Source organism: Carcharhinus amblyrhynchos, chromosome 10 (assembly GCF_965287045.1).
Source record: "Carcharhinus amblyrhynchos chromosome 10, sCarAmb.v2.hapA, whole genome shotgun sequence".
Taxonomy (NCBI): Eukaryota; Metazoa; Chordata; class Chondrichthyes; order Carcharhiniformes; family Carcharhinidae; genus Carcharhinus; species Carcharhinus amblyrhynchos.
Genome location: NC_137333.1, coordinates 73071653 through 73092814, shown reverse-complemented (window position 1 = coordinate 73092814; position 21162 = coordinate 73071653). Strand labels below are relative to the sequence as shown.

Sequence of the window (21162 nt, the reverse complement as noted above, 5' to 3'; positions counted from 1 at the left end):
GTACTCCAGCTGCAGCCTCACCAGTGCCCTATACAGCTGCAGCAAGACCTCCCTACTTTTATATTCAATCCCCCTCGCTATGAAGGCCAGCATCCCATTTGCCTTCCTGACCACCTGCTGCACCTGCAGGCTGGGTTTTTGCGACTCATGCACAAGGACCCCGAGGTCCCTCTGCGCCGTCGCCTGCTGCAGTTTTTCGCCACATAAGTAATAGTCCTTCCTACCATTATTCCTACCAAAGTGGACCACCTCGCACTTGCCAACATTAAATTCCATTTGCCATTTCCTGGCCCATTCGCCCAGCCTATCTAGATCCTTCTGTAGACTCTCCACACCCTCCGCGCAATTTGCCGTTCCACCAGTCTTGGTGTCATCAGCAAATTTCGACACCATACATTCGGTTCCCTCCTCCAGATCATCTATATAAATGGTAAAAAGCTGAGGCCCCAGCACCGACCCCTGGGGCACTCCACTAGTCACCAACCGCCAATCCGAATAGCACCCATTAAAACCTCATGTGGATTGGCAAGTGGAGGAAAAATTATTTACTAAACCAGGAGAAAAGAACTGAAGTCACCTTAGAGGTAAATTTAATTGAAAGAGTAACTATTCTTTGGTTAGAAGGGTTTGAATCACCCTAATGAAGTGCCGTCCATTGGAGTGGCCCTGCTGGATGTTAAAAATAGACAATCACCTGACACTACAGAATTTGCCTTAGAGAAAATAGTGATTGGGATGGTGTGAAGAGTGTTTCCATTACTTCATTGCAGCATCTTCTGAATTGTACCAACTGTACCAAATGGGCATCTTGTAGCGTGGTTACAAAGCTGTGAAAATTTTGAAGCCCGCTTTGGTGGCTAACAAACCCAAGATGCATTAAAATTGATTGTATTTAATATGTTCCTTCACAAATAAAACATTGGGCTGGATTCCTTGGCTTCTTCTTGGGGCTTGTTTTCGGTGGTTGGAGTTTCTAAAATATTAGGGGAGGCAGTGGACCCTTGGCATTGTCACTGGATTAGTAATCCGGAGACCCAGGCTAATGTTCTGGGGAGCCAGGTTCGAATCCCGCCATGGCAGACGGTGAAATTTCAATTCAATAAAAATTTGGAATTGGAAGTTGAACAATGACCTTGAAACAATTGTGGTTAAAAACCCACTTGGTTCACTAACACCTTTTAGTGAAGAAAATTTATCATCCTTGCCTGGTCTGGCCTACATGTGACTCCAGACCCACAGCAATGTGGTTGACATTGATGGACAATAAATGCTGCTCCAGCCAGCAACGCCCACGTCCCATGGATGAATAAAAAAAATGAAATGTGGCTAGCCCACTGCCTTCCTGCCCATCAAATTGTAGGGCAGATGAGTGCCAAAATTGGCAGCGTCCTGCCATTTGTAGAAAAATAATTAACTGTCTTGTTAACAAGCCAATTGATCTAAATATTCTGCGATCCATATCAAAATACAATTGGATTGGGCAGGCAGGTGGGAGTGCATGGGCTATTCTTTTTTAACTAAAGACAGGAAGGAAGGGAGGTATATGTCTTTCAGGGCTTGTGCTTTGTGCATTGAGGGCACTCTCCCAAGATATTACTCCACTCTTGTCACTTCCCACCTGGCCACCAAAATGCACCGTTACCTGATCCCTCCCATAGCATGAACTCTGGACTTATCCCTGGTATCCATGATCTGGTACCCACTACTGGCTCTAGTGTCATTTGGACTGAGGAGCTGAAGTGCCATTTGCACTTACAGCCGTCCAGAGCATGTGTTTAACATCAATCTGTATGGGACCATCATCTGATCTCCCCCCTCCTCCCCCACCATAAAATTCAGCCCATTGATTCCTTGTTTTCATCAAATTTTGTGTAAAGCTGGTTGCTGTCAACATTTCCATCCAGTTCTGATTTAGAAAGCTACATAAGATCAGGCTGCGTAACAAGTTCTTGTGTGGGTTCACTTGAACTGGTTGATTCAATTCATGGTTAATTTCTGAAGCCACTTGCAGCTACCCTTTGACCTGAAAGCAACCTTGAATTCAGTGTAATGTCACTATCTATTTAAGTGTCTCTCTTCCTATATCCCTGCAGTTTCTTCTGCCTTCTGTCTTTATTTTTTCCTTCCTCATGCTTCCCTGCACCACCCCCCCCCCCTTTCATTCTTTACCTGCATTCTTTTCCTCTCCTCTATCAAGCCTAAAGTTGAGATAATGGGCAGTATTAGCTTCAACAAAATGGTTGATGAGGCTGAAGATCTTGTCATCTTTAAAGGATCCTTGAGGCTTTACGGACAATTTTAGCTGCTGGGAAGCCCTTAAAAATATCCAAGCACTTTCCCATTTAATTCTGTTTCTAGGAGTTGATACAAAATGCTGAAGATGCTGGAGCTACTGAGGTGAAATTTTTATATGATGAGACAGAATATGGAACAGAGTCGCTTTGGTCAGAGATGCTGAAGGAATATCAAGGTAAGAGATCCCCACAATAGCAGTGATGGCTCCAAATTATAATCGAGGTCTTTTGCAGTAGATCCTGTCTGTGCTGATGTAAGGAGACTTGTGGACATTACAGGACAATAATCACTTATCACTGTTCTGGATTTTAATTGGGGAGTTTGGGGTTAATTTTAGATAGTCATTATAGAAAGATTGAGAATTGAATCATTCAGAAATGTTGCTTGGATAGCTGGCTAGGCTGGCACAGTAAGCACATTGACCTTTTGTACCAATGCTAACTGCTGAGTTTTGTGGTAACAATTCCAACTTGCGCTATTTACTACCCTTCTAAGTTCACTAGGAAATGAGGTTTGTGAAATATGAACTTGAGGTTACCATTTAAAGAAGTTACTCAAACTTAATGCAGCCAGATGATTGCTTATAGCCACAGGATACTGAAAGAAATAAGGGAAGAATTATTTCAGGAATGTGGGGATCACAGTCAGCCATTCAGTCTCTTGAGCCTGCTCTGTCACTTAGTGAGATCATGGCTGATCTGTATCTTAATGTCACTGACTTGCTGTAGCTCCATGTCCATTGATGTTCTCACTGAGGAAATAACTCTTCATCTCAACCTTGGAAGTTCCAATTGCCTCAGCTTCCTTAGATTTTCAGGGGAGATCATTCCAGATTCTTCTATAATATCTTTGGAAAGAATCATTACAGTGTGATTTCCCTCTTCAAATAAAGACAGTACAGATTAGTTTGTCTCAATTAAGTTGGTGATGGAGTTTATTATATGGCAAGTAACTTATTTTGAAAAATGTGAACTATTCGAAGCCAATGAGCGTTAGGTTTTTTGAGAACTGGTCAAAGAAAAGTCTATGGATTTTTTGGAATGGCCCATTTTATAGAATTCCTTGAAGAAAAAACAGGATAGATAAAGGAAATATTTTGGGTAGTTTATTTGGATTTTTTATATTAATAATATCACAGAAGACTTGTGAACATAAGAACATAAGAAATAGGAGCAGGAGTAGGCCATCCAGCCCTTCGAGCCTGCCCCGCCATTCAATAAGATCATGGCTGATCTGTCGCTGCTCAGTTCCACTTTCCCGCCCTCTCCCCATAACCCTTAATCCCCTCTCCTATCAAAAAACCATCAACCTGCGTCTTAAAAATATTTAGCGAGGCAGCCTCCACCACTTCAACGGGCAGAGAATTCCAGAGATTCACCACCCTTTGAGTGAAGAAGTTCCTCCTCAACTCCGTTCTAAACCGCCCCCCTTTTATCTTGAGGCTGTGCCCCCTAGTCCTATTGTCTTTTTTGAGCGGGAAGAGTCTTTCCACCTCTATCCTATCCATCCCATTCATCATCTTATACGTCTCAATGAGATCTCCCCTCATTCTTCTAAACTCCAACGAGTACAAGCCCAGTTTATTCAGCCTCTCCTCATAGCTCAACCCCCTCAACTCCGGTATCAGCCTAGTAAACCTCCTCTGCACTCCCTCCAAGGCCAAAATATCTTTGCGCAGGTGCGGCGCCCAAAACTGCACACAGTACTCCAGCTGCGGCCTCACCAATGCCCTATACAGCTGCAGCAAGACCTCCCTACTTTTATATTCAATCCCCCTCGCTATGAAGGCCAGCATCCCATTTGCCTTCCTGACCACCTGCTGCACCTGCAAGCTGGGTTTTTGCGACTCATGCACAAGGACCCCGAGGTCCCTCTGCACCGTCGCCTGCTGCAGTTTTTCGCCCCGTAAGTAATAGTCCTTCCTACCATTCTTCCTACCAAAGTGGACCACCTCACACTTGCCAACATTAAATTCCATTTGCCATTTCCTGGCCCATTCGCCCAGCCTATCTAGATCCTTCTGCAGACTCTCCACACCCTCCGCACAATTTGCCGTTCCCCCAATCTTGGTGTCATCAGCAAATTTCGACACCATAAACTCGGTTCCCTCCTCCAGATCATCTGTATAAATGGTAAATAGCTGAGGCCCCAGCTCCGACCCCTGGGGCACTCCACTAGTCACCATCCGCCAATCCGAATAGCACCCATTGACCCCCACTCTCTGCCTCCTATTTGACAACCACGCTAACACCCTACCCCCAACTCCATGGCCCTCGACCTTCTGCAATAACCTCTTGTGAGGCACTTTGTCAAACGCCTTCTGAAAATCTAGAAAGACCACATCCACCGGCTCTCCTCTATCCACCGCCCTAGACACATCCTCATAGAATTCCAGTAAATTTGTCAGACACGACTTCCCTTTAATGAAACCGTGCTGCGTCTGCTCTATCAAGCAATTCCCTTCAAGATGCCTCACAATTTCCTCCTTAATGACAGATTCTAACATTTTACCTACCACAGACGTTAAACTAACCGGCCTATAATTCCCCGCCTTTTGCCTGGCACCCTTCTTAAACAACGGCGTAACATTAGCCGTTTTCCAATCATCCGGCACTTCCCCGGAATCCAGCGACGTTTGGAAAATAACCACCAAGGCATCCACTATCACCTCCGCCATTTCTTTCAGAACCCTCGGATGCATTCCATCCGGTCCTGGGGACTTGTCCACAATCAGCCCCTCCAGTCTGTCGAGCACCGCCTCTCTAGTAACAGTAATGTCATTAAGACCCTCCAGTCCTACCACCTTTCCATCGCTAACACCCGGCAAATTATTCACGTCCTCCTCCGTGAAGACAGAAACAAAAAAGTTATTCAATACCTTAGCCATATCCCCATCCCCTACCACTAGGTCCCCTTTCTCATCCTCTAAAGGACCAACATTCACCCTAGCCAGCCTCTTCCTTTTTATATATTTATAAATAAAGATAATTGTGCATATCCATTGAGGGTAAGGTGACCACATTGATAATTGGAGTAAAGGAAAGTAAGTGTAGGAATCAAGGAGATTTCTCTGAATAGAAAGATTTGATGAATATTTTAAGCAGCAAACTATTTTTTCTCAGAATGGAGGAACTGAGCTTGCTGAGAAATTACATACTAAACACAAACCATTAATTGATATTTTTAGTTTGTAGTTATCATATGAAATGCAAGATCAGCTCTTGTGGTTAATGGATCTACGATCACCGGGTACAAGACAAAGATTTGTGTGAAAGGTGCCCATAAGAGGAATTTTCTAGGATGTCCCTTTGCGGGGGTCTTGGACTCAACTGAACCCAACCAATTGAGAGATCACGAAAGACAGCATGGAGTTAAAGAGCAAAAAGAAGTTTGTTGCTAATGCATGCATCAGGACAAAAGATAGTCAGAAAGCACTGGTTACTCTTTTTGATGTAACAGTACAAGTGTGTGATTGATATACTCTTCTGAACACTTTGATTTCCCGCCAGCTTGTTACCCAAACTGGAGGGTCCAATTACAATCTTGCACATTAGAGCGTTATTGTCTAAGCTAATACCTATCAGCAGGATTAGGTTGTCATTTAGTTCATTGCATCTGAAAGTTCTTCCCTCATTAGTAGGAAACCTAACTACATAAATCCGATAGGTTCGGGAATAGTGCTATCACGTGCAAATTTTAATAGGCAAGGGAATTGACTCTCCTTACCAATGTCCAGTCCCATTATCAGTTCAAGAAACTGTGCCAACCTCTTAAACCATAAGCTAATGTACTCCCGTATATTTCAAAGCCCTGATTAACTTGCAGCTGCCTGATTTAAGTTGATAAGGAGAACTGCTCTCTCTCTACTGCACTGTCTCAAAATTATTTGGTCTGTCTATTTCCCATCATGCTGAGCAGTTAGATTGCCCATTGGCTAAGGTTTACAAAACTCATGAAGAATACAGTTAAATTTCATAATACTTGGTTAAATTATGGTTATACAGATAGTATCTTTGCAAGTTGTGATGTGGAGTTGCCAGTGTTGGATTGGAGTAGGCACATTAAGTAGTCTCACAATACCAGGTTGAAGTCCAACAGGTTTATTTGGTAGCATGAGCTTTCGGAGCACTGTCCCTTCTCACCTGATCCGAAAGCTTGTGTTACCAAATAAACCTGTTGGACTTTAACCTGGTTTTGTGAGACTACTTACTTTGTATCTTGTATTAGGCATATGGCAGATTCTTATTCCATATGTATAAGACATCTTATAATCTTTACCTAAACCTAGTTTACTTGTTATAGTAAATTTAAAATGAGGGGCTTTTACACTACTCCTTCAGCGCCCAAGGTGATAAATCCTTGAAACAGAGAAACCACAAGTTGGTGTGATTCATTGCTAACACTGTTTCACCTCCAGATGTATGAATTTAGCTGCAGCAGACAATAACGTATTTTTCTGATGTAAGAATGCATAGTTTTCTCCTCCAAAGACAGTAGCATGTTGTGATGAGTTTTAACCAAAATAAAACATTGATTATTTCTCCAGGACCCGCTTTGTACTCCTACAACAATGCAGTATTCACCCCCGAGGATTGGCATGGGATTCAGGAGATAGCGAGAAGTAGGAAAAGAGACGATCCGTTGAAAGTTGGGCGATTTGGAATTGGTTTCAATTCTGTCTATCATATCACAGGTAGGTGAATTGTCCTTGGGTCTTGCAGAGTGCATGCTCTAAATGGGGCTTTGTTTTATTTGCAGCTCCTCGGTGCAAGGCTAAATTAGAATTTGTTCAGGAGTTTCTTTTTTTAGCGTGTAAGTTTTGCATTCAGCTCATCTGCGTTACACTTGTGTTAAAATGATGAATAAAGAGAATGGAAGGCAATTACTTTGTGATAGCTGCTTTGAACCTGGAGTTTGAAATATAAAAGCATGTGGCAATCTGTGAGCATTCCTCGCCAGCAGAAAGACTTGCGGTAATTGACAAAATAACTAAAGGTGACATGAGAAAAAGCATCCATGCGGCAAGGTGTTAGGATCTGGAATGCACTGCCTGAAAGTTTGGAGGATACAACAATACTGACAGCTGCACAATGCCTGCCTTATCTTCCTTGTTGACTGAAGCCATTGTTTTCGGTCCCTGTGCCAACCTTGGTTCCCTGGCAACTGACTCCACCTCTCTCCCTAATCACAGTTTGAGACTAAACCAGTCGATTCATATTGGACTCAGAGATGAACCGATCTGCCCACATATTCACAGCATTACCAAGTCTGCCTATTTCCACTTCAGTAACCTTGCCCAACTTTGGCCTTGCCTCAACTCATCGGCTGCTGAAACCCTCATCCTTGGCCTCTGTTACCCGTAAACATGAACAATCCAATGCACTCTTGGCAGCTCTCCCATGTTTTATCCTTTGTAAAGTTGAGGTCATCCAAATCTCCACTGTGCATGTCTTAACTTGCACTATGGCCAGAATGTTAGCATTGTTCAGGCTGGCAGGGTTGCCCCATCCTGCTGCAATGAATGCAGATTTGGCTGGGTGCCAGATTCTCCGATCTCACTGCAGTGGGAAGGTGCGTGAACGGTTGGTATGATTATGCCTTAAGTTTCATTCAGCTTTCACCCCTATGTTTGCTGACCTAAATAGGCTACCAATCAAGCATCATCTTGATGTAAAAAATTTGCATCCTTGTTTACAAATGCTTTCATGGTCTTGCTCTCCCTTCCTCTGTAATCTTCTCCAGCCCCACAACCCTCTAAAGTACCTGTGCTCTTCTAACTCTGACCTCTTGAACACTCTGATTTTATTTTCTCCAGCTTTGGCGGCAATGCCTTCATTGGCCGAGGTTGAAACATCTCTCCACTTCATTTAAGACATTCCTCGAAACCTTCCCCTTTACTCAGCTTTTGGTCATCTGAACTAATGGCTGGGCTTTCCAGATCCTCGTGTGGTGTTTTTTCCTGTGGCAGAGGTTGGCTTGCTATTGGCACTGGCAGGATCTCCTGGTCCTGCTGAAGCCGACGGCATTTTATGTGGCTCATCCATTTCATGACTGGGGGCACTATAAAAATACAAATTGTTGTTGTTATCAAAATGATTCTTAATGTCCAATTTTATATGACCTCAGTTGTTGAGCTCATTGCTATTGTTGTGTCAGCTTGGCGAATTCTTGCAAAATGTTACTCTGGTTTGGGCTCAGAAAAACTGACTGATTTCAAGACTCGATTCCGACGAGACAAAGGCTCCTTAGTCCCAAGAGGCCCATCTATCTATTTAGCAGCCAACCAGATACCTCAAAACATTGGCCCTGTGGTGACAGCCAGCTGCAGCATCCAGATGGGAATTAGGAAAACAAATCAACATATCCATGGAAACATGGTGTTAAGAGGCAAATAGTCACATTTAGAGTAAAATCGTGCCTCATTTTGACTTGCCTTTGTGAGTCTCTGATATTTTGAGGTCTCATGAAATCTGTTGAGTATAAACTTGGTGGCAGTCAATGTGAGATGGAATGCTTGAAATTGCCTGTAAATTTAGGGAGCTATTGTGATGATTGCTATTGCTATTGGCAGAGGATGAAGCCTGGTGAAAACCAAAGTGTGTGGGTGGGGTATGGGGGGTGTTGTGTATGCTGTGGTGGGGGTGTTTGTGTTGTGGGCATGAGGGGTTATTGGATGGGGTATGTGTGTGTGTGTGTGTGTATATGGTGTGAAAGGTGGTGGTCAGTAGAACTGGGGAGGGAGAGATTCTCCATATTGTTCCTGCCATGTTAAATTCCAGCTGACAAGGATACCTGATCCAAGCCAATGCATCGCTCTTTAAATGTGCAGCTTGGGTCCAGGTCACCCAATGGAAGGGGCAAAGATCTCACCCCTGAAAATTTTAGTCAAATATATTTGGATTTCCTCATTGCTGTTTCTCAAATTTTAAAAACTGAACAAAATCCTTAAAATGACTGAACCTGTGTCTGTCTGTGACCCTTAATTACTTATCATAGTTTAAGGGAAATCCGCAACTCATTATCTCTGAAGAGCACTAATGACTGTCCATCCACCAGTAGACAGCACTCTACAATTTCACTATACAAAGCCCTCTATGTTTAATAATCCGAGCTGGTCAGAAGGAGATTGATGGTCTGTGAAGACAAAAGACCCCACAATCTATCTTCAATTTGTAATAGCCAAGATATTTAACAGTTTTTAAATGGCAGTTGTATTCCAAATGATGGATGTGCAACCTTTGTTAGAGATCGAGTAAAGGGGTGGGGATGGTGTAACCCGGACCCGCAGCTTGCTGAACAACTTCTTGTGAGTAGAATAACTTAGCCTGTCTGCTGGCAAACAGGCCACACCAAAGCAGCTGTGGCCCAGGTAGGACATCTGGCCCCATCTGTTGTCTTTCTGCTGGAAGCTCTTTACTGTTGCCTACCAAACTGATCCATCTCTGAGTGTCTGTTCCATTGTGTGCAGTAAACAACACTGAAAAAGTGATTTATACTACAACAGTGGTCACTCCACCCCCCAATCCGACCTTTGTGAAGGGATACCTCATTGGGCTTCGTTTCTGGATTCTGGAATTCACACGAACCAATATCTGTTTTGTCTGTGGTCTCTGTAATGAAAATCTGTCTTTTCGTTATCTCTTTACTGTCTGAGTGTGGAGATGATATTGTACCCACCCTTTCACATTTTGAAGGCATGCGGTAAATTAACCCCTTGAGTTCATCAATAAGAAATTCGATCACGCAAAAACTGAGGAGTTATACGCCACTACTTATGGAAACTGATCGAAATGGGTCTGTTCATGAATGGATGGTGAAAGGAGAAATTAATGCAATTTAAAGTAATTCCCCCCTCACCCCTCCTTGCCCTGGCACCACCTTGTCCATAACACATGGTTGGAGCCTGATCTGCTCTCTCAACTCTACCAGGTTTCCCTGCCAGGCTGAGCCTGCCGTGTGACGGATTGAGGGCTTGAAGAGGCCCAGCAATTTAGGCCCTCTCCATTGTAGCAACAAGCAGAGGATTACTATGCTGTTCAGTAACTTCCCTCATCGTGCACGGGAGGTGAAACTGTGCTTCTGATCAGAGATAATGGCACCATGGACAGTAATACACAGGTTTAAGGTGCTGGGGAGCAGGTACAGAGGAGATGTCAGGTGTAAGTTTCTCACTCAGAGGGTAGTGAGTGAGTGGAATCGGTTGCTGTCGGTGGTGGTGGAGGTGAACTCGCTGGAGTCTTTTAAGAGACTTCTGGATGAGTACATGGGATTTAATGGGATTGAGTGTTATAGATAGGTCTGGTAGGTATGGATATGATCGGCACAACTTGTGGGCCGAAGGGCCTGTTTGTGTTGTAGTGTTCTATGTTCTAATAATAAAAATAGAAGATGTTGCCAGTAACTAATACCGCATGGAGTAAGAAACAGTGTTGACATTTCAAGTCAGAACTTTATTTTTGTCTTGGATTTTAGATTTTTTTGGACTTCCAGCTTCTGAGGTATTTTGATTCTGTATGTGTACATTAATGGTTGCCACAATTATTTACATACATCATCTGTAATGATTTACTAAGAAATCCTGAAGAGTATTTTTTTTCTCCACAGATGCACCATGCATATTTAGTGGGACTCAAATTGGAATATTGGATCCCCATCAATCTCTCTTTGGTTCCCATGAATCGGGTCAAAGTTGGAATCTAACAGATGATCGTGATGAGATTAATGAACACCCAGACCAATTTGCACCATACGTCGGAATCTTTGACAGCACCAAAGAAACATTTAAAGATGGCTTTTTTCCTGGTACCATCTTCAGGTTCCCTCTCCGCAAGAAACCATCCTACATAAGCAGCAATCTGTACAATAAAGATAAAGTTCTTGAGCTGTTTGAGTCATTCAAAGCCGACGCGAGTTCTCTTCTACTTTTTCTGAAGAACGTGCAGAGTGTGACTTTGTACATGCGGGAGTCCAATGGCACAGAGCGAATCCTCTTCAGAGTGACGGCCTCTGAGGGCAAAGAGCTCAAACACGAGAGGCCAAACTCCTTAAAGATCCTAAGGACTGCTGCAGATCGCTACTGCAATAATATTCCGAGCAACAACGTGACGTGTGTGACCTACCACGTAAACATTGTGACTGAAGATGTAACTTCAAAAGACGTAGAAGAAATGTCTTGGCTCGTTTGCAACAGTGTGGGTGGCCGAGGGATGTGCAATGAGCTGGACTGTTTGGCGGAAGACTTGAAGTACGTTCCGAACATTGCCATTGCCATGCCTCTCCTGCATAGTGAGGAGGTGAAAGGAGCGATACCGGAGTTTGTGGGCCGAGCGTTCTGCTTCCTCCCTCTACCTCCCGGTGAAGAAAGCAAGACTGGTCTGCCAGTGCACATCAGTGGCTTCTTTGGATTAACAGATAACAGAAGGAGTATTAAGTGGAGGGAAGTGGACCAGTGGAGAGATCCTGCTGCTCTGTGGAATGAGCTCCTTATTAATAATGTTGTTCCAAAGACTTATGCCACCCTGGTTCTAGAAGCTGTGAAACGAACGCAAGCGGAAAAAGATCAGGATTCTCCGTTAACTCCGGAGGCCATCCACAAAGTGTGGCCTGATGTCAGCAAGATCCGAGTGCACTGGAAGCCAATTTTGGAGCCTCTCTTTAAGGAACTGATTCAGCATCCCGTAATCTATTCGATGAGTAACCGTTGGGTGCAAGTTGACTTGGTTCATTTCTGTGAAATGGACAATGGCAAAGAGTGTACAGAGACTGTTCTCGACTTCCTGAATAAGGCAGGAGTACAGATAGCCCGAGTGCCTGAAAATGTCTTTAATGCTATACAGGCCTACAGCCCAGATGCCAAGAGCCTAAAGAGGGTCAGCCCTGCACTGGTACGGCAGGTGATTCGGAAATTCAGGCATCGCGGCAGCGCAGAGGAGAAACTTCAGCTTCTGGAGTACGTGCTGACTGATCACAACTTTGGAGAATTGATTGGACTGGAACTGCTTCCACTACAGAATGGCAATTTCATTTCCTTTGACTCCTCCTCAGCTGATAAGGATGCCATTTACATTACCACAGATGATCACCCCAGGTAACAATTCAGCATTGTTTCTTCTTATAATGACATAAATTGGGGATTATTGTTAACCAACATCATTGGTATTTAAATTTGCAGGGGGCGGGGTGGGTGGGATACAGAGCTGAATGGTCAGTTTTGATTTTTAGGGGAGTTAACCATACGCACTGTTTGGAAGAGAACGGCTAAAGAGGTTTGACACATGTTGCAAGAGACATCTTTGCTAATGTGTCAGGAGTACAGGATTTTGAATTCTTTCCTGAGTGCGGCAGCTGATAAACAGCAATCAATTTGTTGCAGATGAGTAAAAAGTGGCCATTTTAGTTAATAAGCTCTGAAAAGTTTAGCATGGATAATTCGCCCTGTCCAGATATCTTGCATCCCAGGTTGCTAAGGAAAGCCCGGTGGAGATAATGCAGGGTTTGCTGTAATCTCTCAACACTTGCTCTTGTGCAATGAATGAAAGACAATGGCAAAGTTGATAGTGAAATAACTGTGTGAGATGTTGAGTTTACAGGCCTGGATTCCAGGTTTGTTCCCTCTTCCGAGCTGACCTTCGCAAAGCTGTAGTGGAGCGAGTGGAAAGCTGTCCAATTGGCTATGTATGCAGTGTGCTCCTGCTCACATCTAGCTGCAAATACAATTGTATGGAGATTAGCCAAACTTATGATATCTTCTCCAAGGTTGAATGACCTGCAATCTCTCAGTCTCATGCCCACACATCAAGATTTACCATCTACATAAGAACATAAAAACTAGGAGCAGGAGTAGGCCATTTGGCCCCTTGAGCCTGTTCAATAAGATCATGACTGATCTTCTCATGGACTCAGTTCCACTTACCCACCCACTCACTGTGACCCTTAATTCCTTTACTGATCAAAAATCTATCTTTGCCTTAAAAGTAAATCAAAGAAAAAGGCTTAGTAAAGAAACTTCATTACAACACCACTTGGGCCACACAAGCACCAACCCCCCCATCTGCTTTCTATTTATACTGAGTCAGCTGACCACCACATCATTGTGCCATTGGTTACATTGTCTATTGGGTCAGTTGGTCAGCTGACCCTCAGAGCCTATTACCATTGGTTACATTAAAACACATTCCAATGTTACCATTACTTACATTATAACAATACCAAGAGCCAGAGCAAGATCTGGGGATGCGGGACAAGATTCAACCCCCAAAACGGGAGATGGTGAAATTTCGGTCAAAATCGGAAATAAAAAGTCTAATGGTGACTGTGAAACCATTTTGTGGTGAAACAGGTCGGTGTTTCGGTGCAATACACGGTTTGTTTGGCTGTGAGGCAAGGACATGATTTTGGAGGTCGGTTGCCTATACACACAAATGGGAACAGTTTGCTTAAACATGAATCCATGCTTTGACTTTTTCATTAGGTCTCTTTTCCCAGGACTGGAGGGACGATTTCTAGCTGAGAACCTGAAACCGGCCGTCCTGTCTACCCTGAGGGAAGCTGCAGAAAGCCGAGGTAAAACATTAGATACACAATTCTAGCTATTTGCAGCAACGAGAAACTGGACTGATTTGAATTCTGTTCAATAATAGGCAAGCATTTCATTTTGACTTTCTGCAGCAGAATATCCTATTAGTTTGTCATAAAGCCAGTCTGCATAATGCCCCAGTGTGGGGATCTCCTAAGAAGGCCAGGGATTCCCCTGCATTCCAAATGTGCAGTGAACTTGCTGCTTTCTGGGGATAAGTCTTACAGGCTGAAGAGTTCAAAAACTAGCGTCAGGGAGGGATGGATATTGAAATGCTCCAGCTTTTGGGGTATTCCCACTCAACTCTGGTGGTGGAGGAGCTGGAATTTAGATCGGATCAAACTATGTTTCCATTCAAGCTGTGTCAGGTCAATGGAATAAAAGCTGGATGTAGCATTCACGACAGGTGCTTCCATGTTTGTGGCCCTCAAGATGGAAGCAAAGGAACCTTCCCCAGTCCTCACTAAGTTTGTCAGTGATAGCAACAAAACCTTGAGTGAGTGAGTGAGCCCTGGCACTTCTACCTGTCCTTCATTGGCAGATTGCTGGACACAGTTACAATACCCAATAAGCGCTTGCTTCATAAAAGAATCATGATGTATCTTTACACAAAGGTGTTTTTCATGTTTTAACACCAACTTTGGCAATGCTGGGGGTTAAAGTTTACTGAAATTTTAACTTTTTTAGTGACTATGGGAAGAATTTTCCCCAAAAAATGACAACGTCAGATTCTGACTGAAGACTGGTGTGTTTCTTTCCAGAGAAATAGGCAGGTTTTTGCTCCACATCTTCAGACACCTTGTGCCTCATACTTAACCCTTGGATCCTGGTAATATTTTGGTGAATCTGTGCTGCGTTCCTGCCAAAGCCAGTGTACCCTTATTAAGGAGCAGTTTCCAGATTGTATGCAACATCGTATCGGACTAAGGCTTTGTATAATTGTAGCAAAATATTCTCCTCTTTTATATTCTACTAGTTATAAAGGTTAACGTTCTACTATGTAATAGGAGCAAGAGTAGGCCCCCAGATGCTGAAGGTGGGAGATTCAGCAATGATAATGCCATTGAATGTCGAGCCAATGGTTCAGTTCTCCCTTGTTGAAGAGGGTGATTGTCTGGCACTGAGTGACATGAATGTTACTTGCCACTTGTCAGCCTGGATATTGTCCAGGTTATGCTGCATTTGGAAATAGACTGCTGTCATGAAGCAGCTGAAGATGTTTGAGCCTGGGACACTACCCTGAGGGACTATTGCAGTGAAGTCCTGGAACTGAGATGATTGACTTCCAAGCACCATAGCCATCTTCCTTTGTACCAGGTATGACTTCAACCAGAGAAGGGTTTTACCCTGATTTCCATTGATTCCAGTTTTGCTGGACTCCTTGACGCCATGCTCGGTCAAATGCTGCCTTAATATCAGAGAAGTTTTACTCAACTAATACCAAGAACAAGTGGGTTGTCTTATGAGGAAAGACTGGACAGGCCAGGCTTCTATCTGCTGGAGTTTAGAAGAGTAAGAGACTTGATTGAAACATATAAAATCCTGAGGGGCTTGGACAGGGTGGATGCAGTAAGGATGTTTCCTCTTGTAGCAGAATCTGAAACTAGAGAGCACTGTTTAAAGATAAGGGGCCACCCATTTAAGACAGAGATGAGAAGTTTTTTCCTCTGAAGGTGGTGAGAATTTGGGTCTCTCAGTCTCAAAATGCAGTGGAGCGATGTTTTCAAGGTGGAAGGAGACAGAATCTTGATAAACAAGGGGTAAAAGGCTATTGAGTGTAGGTGGAAGGTCACAATGAGGTCAGCAATGATCTTATTTAAATGGCAGAGCAGGCTTGAAGGGCCGAGAGGCCTTTACTTCTATGCTTGTATTTTCACACATGCTAGTCTTGAAATAAATAACAACCACAGAGATAAGAAGCCGGATGTACAATGTGCTGGGATATCTGGCTATAGTCCCACACTGCCCGAATCCCAATTTGGGAGTTATTTTTACAGGATAGATGCCTCTGTTATTTCCGGTATTTCTGAAAATGTGCCATGATGGACGTGCCAGGAATTTCAGCACAGTACCTTACTAATATATTACAAGACCAATATATTCCATACAAACACACGTCAGATCATGTTTGTATATATGGATAGATCTCTGTTTATCAGTCAGTCGTGGGCATCACTTACTGGGGATTGCCTTGACACACAGGTGTGCCTGCTTCATGCAGACATACTTTGCATTGGCAGACTTTCTGCCATCCTGCTATTTTTATACCTTGTGGTGAAACTCACACTGGGAGTGAGGTGTGTGTGTGTGGGTGCGGTGGTGGGGGGGTGGGGGGAAACAGAAGAAAAATCTGTTTCCACTTCAGGGCAGAGTTTGGAATCATGAAAAGACTGGGACAGAACCACATTCCACAGCTGATTCTAGCCTGCCTGCCCCATTTATGGAGCAGCTGCCTTCTCCAGGGGCTGAAACTGCGAGCCCTGCCTGGGCTCAAACTCTTGATGGGTGATTGATTAACTTGTGTGGGGAGCACAGTTTATTTTGCAGTATGATAATGTCTGAGCGTGCACTTTCCTCAGTGAGTGTAGGTTTTAACTGGCATCTGGCAGCACTTTTGGGAAAATATTAAGCTCTGCGCTAATGTAGTGAGCGTGCCAGTGGGGATCCTGCATGTTCACTTCATGATTTAAATGCATTTGTTCTTAATGGGAATCCTGTGCTCAGTGATATTCATAACAGAAAATCTCCCTTTCACTGATGCTAACCAGAGATGCTAATGGATGCAGTGGTTTCTTTTACAAAGCCATTAACTGGCTTTAGAGTTGTATGGATTTTAAACTCCATTTACCCATACGGGTTAAGTTACACATCCATTTCAGTCACCCAGTCTAATTGCTATGAAATTTTAGCCTAATTATTTTGCTGGCATTGCGTCATTTTTTTTCTGTTTTCTTTGTTGCTCACACTCTGAGGGGCGTGGTCTACTTTCTGGAGCATTAATCTGCATTCTTCTTCCATCACTTTCTTTTCTATTAAAAATGTGAGCAATGCTTCTTGTGTAATGAGCTGGAAATTTGTCTTGCGAGGTTGGGGTGAAGTTGTTTAATTGAGAGGGTGAAGATGGATAGTTCGAGGTAAATCCCACTGGGGAAAGGCAGCTTTTCAGATATGCTATATTAAACATCACAATGTGCTTGGCTCATTTATATATCCAGTGCTATTGTGTGTAAGGTATTTAGTGATTTATTATGCTGCTGTCTAGAGTGTGGAGGGAAGCACCTTGATTGGAATCTTTTACTGTCACTGGTGGCGAGCTGGAAGGGATGTAATTAGACAGGATAGTGGTGTACCTGAATCCCGTGGCGTTCACCCCCCCTCCCCCAGAATTAAGGCCTTCCTGCCCTGCCACCAACTGAGGCCTTGAAGCAGCCAATTAATGACTACTGAAGGGCCTGGTTTTATCCCAGCGGTATGTGGGCTTGTCACCCTATGACGTGCATAACAGCTAAAACTGCATGGGCTGCTTTACCACGTATGGTAGGTGGATGGTGGAGAGGAGGGAGTTGTGGAGGCCTGATTGAGGAGCTGAACGTTGGGAAAGGAGCGGCCTGCTTGGATCCCCTTCCACCCTTCCGTGCACCTCACCCTGTGACCCTCACCCTACAACACCCCAACATTACTGACACGTGGCCTAGGTCGCTCTCTGATCCTGGACCTGTGGTGTCCAACAGCAGCAGCTGGTTCCCCACTGGCACTGCTGAGCACAAGAGCTCTTGGTAGGCAAGACTTGTAAACAAGGCTCTGGAAGCTAGGGGAATGCCCAGTGTTGGTCTGGCCACTGCCTGGTTGGCATTTGGTTCAGCAGGACTGCCTGGAAAGAGGTGGCAGGACTCTGCCACTCTCCAGCCAGCAAGCGAGACCCTCGATACCCCAGCAAGATTCTGACCAAAGATACTAAGCTATTTGTTACCCTACCATATTTCATTGGCTTAAATTCTCTTAGTCTGTAACTAAATCCCTCATTAAATTAAATTAAACCTCCCTGGGGAGGTTTAATGCCACTGGAGAGCATGCCACAATGGGAGCCAGAAAATTGTGCCCAATGAATGGGAATGCACAATCCAGGGCTTGCTTAATTCCCAATTTGTGTCCTTTTATATGGAGTTCTCCAAAAGGAGTTCCTGTTTGCAAATTGATCCAATACTTGGCAGAATGCTTTGATCCTTTGATCTTCCCATTTAATATCTGTAAAACAGATGTCACAGTCAGGCGATATGAGTTTAAATCGCTCCCCTCGTTTGACCTCAACATTTTATTTAAAGGATATGCTTGCCAATTCAGTGAGTGTTTAACTATTTATGCACAATGCATAGTTTTGTCCTCCTTACTTGAAAGAGGATACAATTGCATTCAAGGCAGTTCGGGAAAGATCTGCTCGACCCATTTTGAGGCTGAAGGGCTTGTGAGGAAAATTTGAACAGGTTGGACTTGTACCTTTTGGAGTTTAGAAGAATGAAAGGTGGGCTTATTGAAATATAGGCCGTTCATATAACGCTCCTGCTGCAGTGAGTTCAGAGAATTTGGCAGCCAGCCAAATCTTCATTCACTGCAGAGGGATGGGAAGATCCCAACTGCGGAAACAGTGGTAAGATTCTGGCCATAACATATGGACAAAATAGGAACAGGAGTAGGCCAATCGGCCTCTTGAGCCTGTTCTGCCATTCCATAAGATCATGGCTGATCTGTTAGTGTTTCAAATTCTACATTCCCATCTACCCCCAATAACCTTTGACTCCCTTGTCGAACAATAATCTCTCTATGTCTGCCTTAAAAATATTCAGGGGGTGGGAATTTCCAGCCGCACGCGCCCCAAAACCAGAAAATCCTGCCCAAGGTCAACGGACCTTTGCATAGCCCAACCCCTGCCCACTACAATTCCTGTGACTCCATTTCCACTGCCTTCCGAGCACAGCGTTCCAAAATCACGCAACACTCTAAGAGCAAAAGATTCTTTTAATCTCTGTCCTAAGGGAACAAGCCCTGATTTTAATATAGTGCCCCCTAGTTCTGGACTTACCCAGAAATCCATGTCCACCTTGTCAAGACCATTCAGGATCTTCTATACTGCAATCCATTCACCCCCACACTCCTCTACACTTCAGTGGAAACAAGCCCAGCCTGTCCAATAAAATCAAAATGATTAAAAATATAAACAAAAAATACAGCCTCAATTTAAAAATAGAAGGCTTTCTCTTAAGATTGTGATGAGGGATTTTTTCCACTTAGTGGGTCTTTAGTATGTGGAATAATGTGGAACTGTCTTCCCCCAGAGAGCAGTGAAGGCTGAGTCATTGAATGCCTTCAAGGTTGAGTTAGGCTGGTTTTTGACAAATAAGGGAGCACCGGTTATGGACAGTAAAGTGAAATTGAGCCCACGATCTGATTAGCAATGATATTTCTGAATAGCGGAGCGGGCTGAAAGTGGCGAATAGCCTACTCCTGCTCTCGCCTCCAATGTTCCTATGAATAAAGTATACACACAGGCAGGTTTACATGAACTTTTTAAAAATATGATGTTTAAAAAAAAATTACTTAATTCAGTCCACGCGAAATGGTAAAAGATGCTTCAACCTTAAGCGAAATAATAAATGTGTGTATCCACACTCACAAATAAGTTACAGAGTGGGAGGATAGATTAAGCAATATCCAGTAATGTTAAAGGGGTGTACATCTGTTGAACGCTCATGATTTAGCTGGGTTCAGGCTGAACTTGGTGGTTCTCCTGTATCAGTGTCGAGATGGTTTAAAGATGTAGATGAATAGTTTATCTGCCTTTCTGAAAATAGTAGCTGTGGGTTCGAGATCTTTTTAACATCTCTGTCTGCAATGTGACTTGTCAGCAGATTGGCTTTGAAACTTGCAAGTTGTCTGGAGAGAAAGAAAGAAGGCCACAGGGGAATCTTGCTTCTTCAATGTCTCTTAAACTTGTGCAGATCTGCAGAATAAACAGGTGCTTAAACACACAAAGGGTTAGCTGGCTTGTCACATGTCCTTTCTCTCTCCAACTGCTAATGATCTAAATATGGTCATGCCTACTGTTTCACAGTTAGAACTTGTTTGCATTATGGCTGGCTATTCCTTTTGAAACCAGAGTCCTTTGTATGAAGTGATTGGGCCCAATTCTCCCAAAAGAATTCTCTGTGCTAAATTGGCCACACTCTGTGCAATGCAGAGGTCACAATCGTGAATATCATTAAAATCTCAGGGGGTAGGGCCTATTAACATCAGAATCTGATAGTTCTGAGCCTCTGTGCGTGTGCAGTGGCCCTGATCTGTCAGCTTACAGTTTGCTGGTCAGCTTAATTTTGCTGGCCTTCCCTGGACCCCTGTGCTGCCACCCCTCAGAACACTCCCACAGCCCGATGGTGGCCCGCTGAAGCATTCCTGAGCGCACCCCCCCCCCCCACCCCCCCCGGAGCACTGCAATCTCCAGCCCCCCCCTCCCCCATAGGCATGATGACATCTTTCATGCACCCACCTCCTCCCCAGTGGGAGGTAGATCGCCCCCCCCCCCCCCCTCCCCCCCAATCGGGGAGCAGACTGCTGCCCTTCCCAAAAACAGGAGACATAACCCCCACGCCCACAATGGGAGACAGGCCCCCTCCTCACCCTCCCCAAATGGGAGGCAGATGGCCCCTCCTCACCCCCCAAAATGGGAGGCAGATGGCCCCTCCTCACCCCCCAAATGGGAGGCAGATCTGCCCGGGGGGGGGTTGGACTGCCCTAATTGCAGGCCTCCCTCCAGCCCCAACCGATCCTATCCGCAGAGTGGCAGCAGGACCCCCAACCCTGTCCCCTAAGTCTCATCCCTGAACCCCCACCCCTTTTGCACTGCCTGCTGCCTAGTGGGTGGTGCCAAGGTGCTCCTTGGGCATGGGCATTTCACCCTTTGGGCAGTGCCAGGGGGCATAGGTTGGCACTGCCAACGTGCTCATGCCCTCCAGGCACCACCCCTGTCGCACGACCCCCTCGGGTGGCCCTGATTACACCCCCTCCCCTTTCACTCCAGTGGGGTCTCCACAAGTGGGGAGCTACTTTAAAGCCAGCCAGAGTGAGGGTGGGGGATGCTATTGGACCCGGAGAATTCATTCCCAGACCCGATAATCACGTTTAAAATAGATTTAAATCACTTACCTGGTCTTCCTGTCAATTTCCAGTGCGGTCACGACTGCGCCAGCTTTCTGGCTGTGGGAAACGAGTGTGTGTCAGGAATGCACGCGCGAATCCCCTGA

The 21162-nt window shown here is 44.5% G+C and overlaps 1 protein-coding gene across 3 annotated transcripts in view; it reads left to right on the top strand.

Moving 5' to 3' along the window:
• Nucleotides 1–21162, top strand: part of sacs (sacsin molecular chaperone) — a 127520-nt gene that overhangs the window by 58326 nt on the left and 48032 nt on the right. For all 3 annotated transcript variants that reach the window (XM_080197340.1, XM_080197338.1, XM_080197339.1), the window contains exons 6-9: nucleotides 2359–2470; nucleotides 6842–6988; nucleotides 10900–12382; nucleotides 13766–13857. In XM_080197340.1, coding sequence (XP_080053466.1) covers nucleotides 2359–2470; nucleotides 6842–6988; nucleotides 10900–12382; nucleotides 13766–13857 — 1834 coding nt within the window. The remainder of the gene's footprint in view (nucleotides 1–2358; nucleotides 2471–6841; nucleotides 6989–10899; nucleotides 12383–13765; nucleotides 13858–21162) is intronic.